General features: G+C 49.1%; 1 protein-coding gene across 2 annotated transcripts in view; it reads right to left on the bottom strand.

Moving 5' to 3' along the window:
- The window catches only part of CUNH1orf50 (chromosome unknown C1orf50 homolog), a 27,203-nt gene that overhangs the window by 20,160 nt on the left and 5,414 nt on the right, over positions 1-1,629 (bottom strand). Inside the window, exons 4-5 of one of the 2 annotated variants that reach the window (XR_004121033.1) lie at positions 1,232-1,363; positions 463-930 (exon numbers count right to left, since the gene is read on the bottom strand). Coding sequence is in view for 1 of the 2 variants with exons in the window: in XM_031378456.1 (XP_031234316.1) it covers positions 745-930; positions 1,232-1,363 (318 nt within the window). In the remaining variant the exon portion in view is untranslated. Of the gene's footprint in view, positions 1-440; positions 931-1,231; positions 1,364-1,629 lie in introns of those variants that run through there. The other variant, XM_031378456.1, reaches the window with a different exon arrangement.

Consider the following 1,629-nt stretch of genomic DNA (forward strand, 5'->3'; position numbering starts at 1 on the left):
TGGAGTCAGAGGAGAGTGGTTATGAGCTGCCTGAAGTAGGTGCTAGGAATGGAATTCAGGTCCTCCGGCGGAGCAGCAAGCACCTTGGACTGCTGACCCTCTCCAGCCCTTCTACAGTGGGTCATCCTGTGGTGGTGCTGAGTTCAGGCTGTCCCTACGAAGGCTTTAGGATGGACACATAAAACAGCAGTGGCAGCCTTCTGTTGCTCTTCCAGGTCTAACCTGCAGGGTTTAGCATGACTCCCCAAACCTGGCCTGCCTGGTTGCTGCGTCAAGTCTCCAGTCAATCTCTCTAGGGTGGAAGGGCAGAAGGGCAAACCGGAACGCCATCAGGATGGACACTCTAGAGTCAACACTCTCACCTAGCCAGGCCAAGTCTGCATGGCAGTACCTATGAAGACAGCTTCAATTCCAAGCCAACACAAAAGACAGACAAATGGTTCCTCTTGGAGAATGACTCACCAACTTGCCAGGAAGAAGGCTCTACCTCCTCAAGTGTTTTGACTTAAAGGGAGGAACAGCTGGAGGTGAAGGAAAGCACTGGCCAATCCTTGGAAACCAACTGACTGGGCATCAGTGGACCCAAGAAGATCCCACAGTTCTGTGATCCCTTACCATCCCACTGACAGCAAAACCAGCAGCTACATTCATCAAGATCATCTTCCAAGTAGTTCATGATTCATGTGGACAGGAGGTGGGTAGCACTCAGGCCTTTGTCACGAGGGCTGCTAGTCAGAGCCGTACTCAGTGAGGCAGTCCCTGGAAGGTGGGTTCAGTGCATGGGGGCAAGGCCACGGGCTGGCTCAGCAGCTTGTCCATCATGCCGATTTTAGCATCTTGCTTCTCCATGTCTTCATATGGAGTCCACGACATGTCATGTTGCAGCTTGTAGGCACCAAGGAAGTCATGGGGACAGCCTGCTCCCCATTCCTAGAGGGTAAAGGAGCAAGTCCTCATCAGGGTGAGAAGTGAAAAGGTTCTCTTCCCACTCAGCCCACAGACTTCGTTTTGTGCTTCTCACCTCAGACTACTCAAACCACTGTTGGAAGTTACAATACACGTCAGAAATAATGCCATTCCAGCACACACCACTTTTTATCACACCTGGGCTCATATCACCTCGTTTTTCTAGGAAACCATAGACCACTATGCATGCTTACAGTTTCATACAAACATGCCCAGAATTCCTCAAAAGCTGGGGTTGTTTGAAGTTAAGAATGAATGTTCTTACCTCTGGAGAAATAATGGAAAAGTACTGCTGGCCACTTTCCCTCTGGTAAAGATAGTAAATGTTGCCAGGTTTTTTCACCATATTACAAGCCACATGGTGCAAGTCAGCATCTCTTCGAGCATCCTCCAGCACCTGCCAGTCACACAGGTGTGACAACTGATGAGTCAGAGGTTATCAGGCCTCACCCACATCTAACCAAAGCATGCAAAAAACTTTCAATCTCATTCCCCAGTAGCAACAACTCACTACTGGGGTCCAAATAGTTCTGAGGATGTGAGGATTACATAAGCTGCTACACTGGGAAAAGCTGCTAAAGGGATAAGGTTTTCAAGTGAGTGTGGCTGGCTTGGGAGATTTCCTGTTCCAAGTACATTGCTTTTATAAAAGAGACCCTCCCT

The sequence above is a fragment of the Mastomys coucha genome, unplaced genomic scaffold (genome assembly GCF_008632895.1).
Source record: "Mastomys coucha isolate ucsf_1 unplaced genomic scaffold, UCSF_Mcou_1 pScaffold18, whole genome shotgun sequence".
Taxonomy (NCBI): Eukaryota; Metazoa; Chordata; class Mammalia; order Rodentia; family Muridae; genus Mastomys; species Mastomys coucha.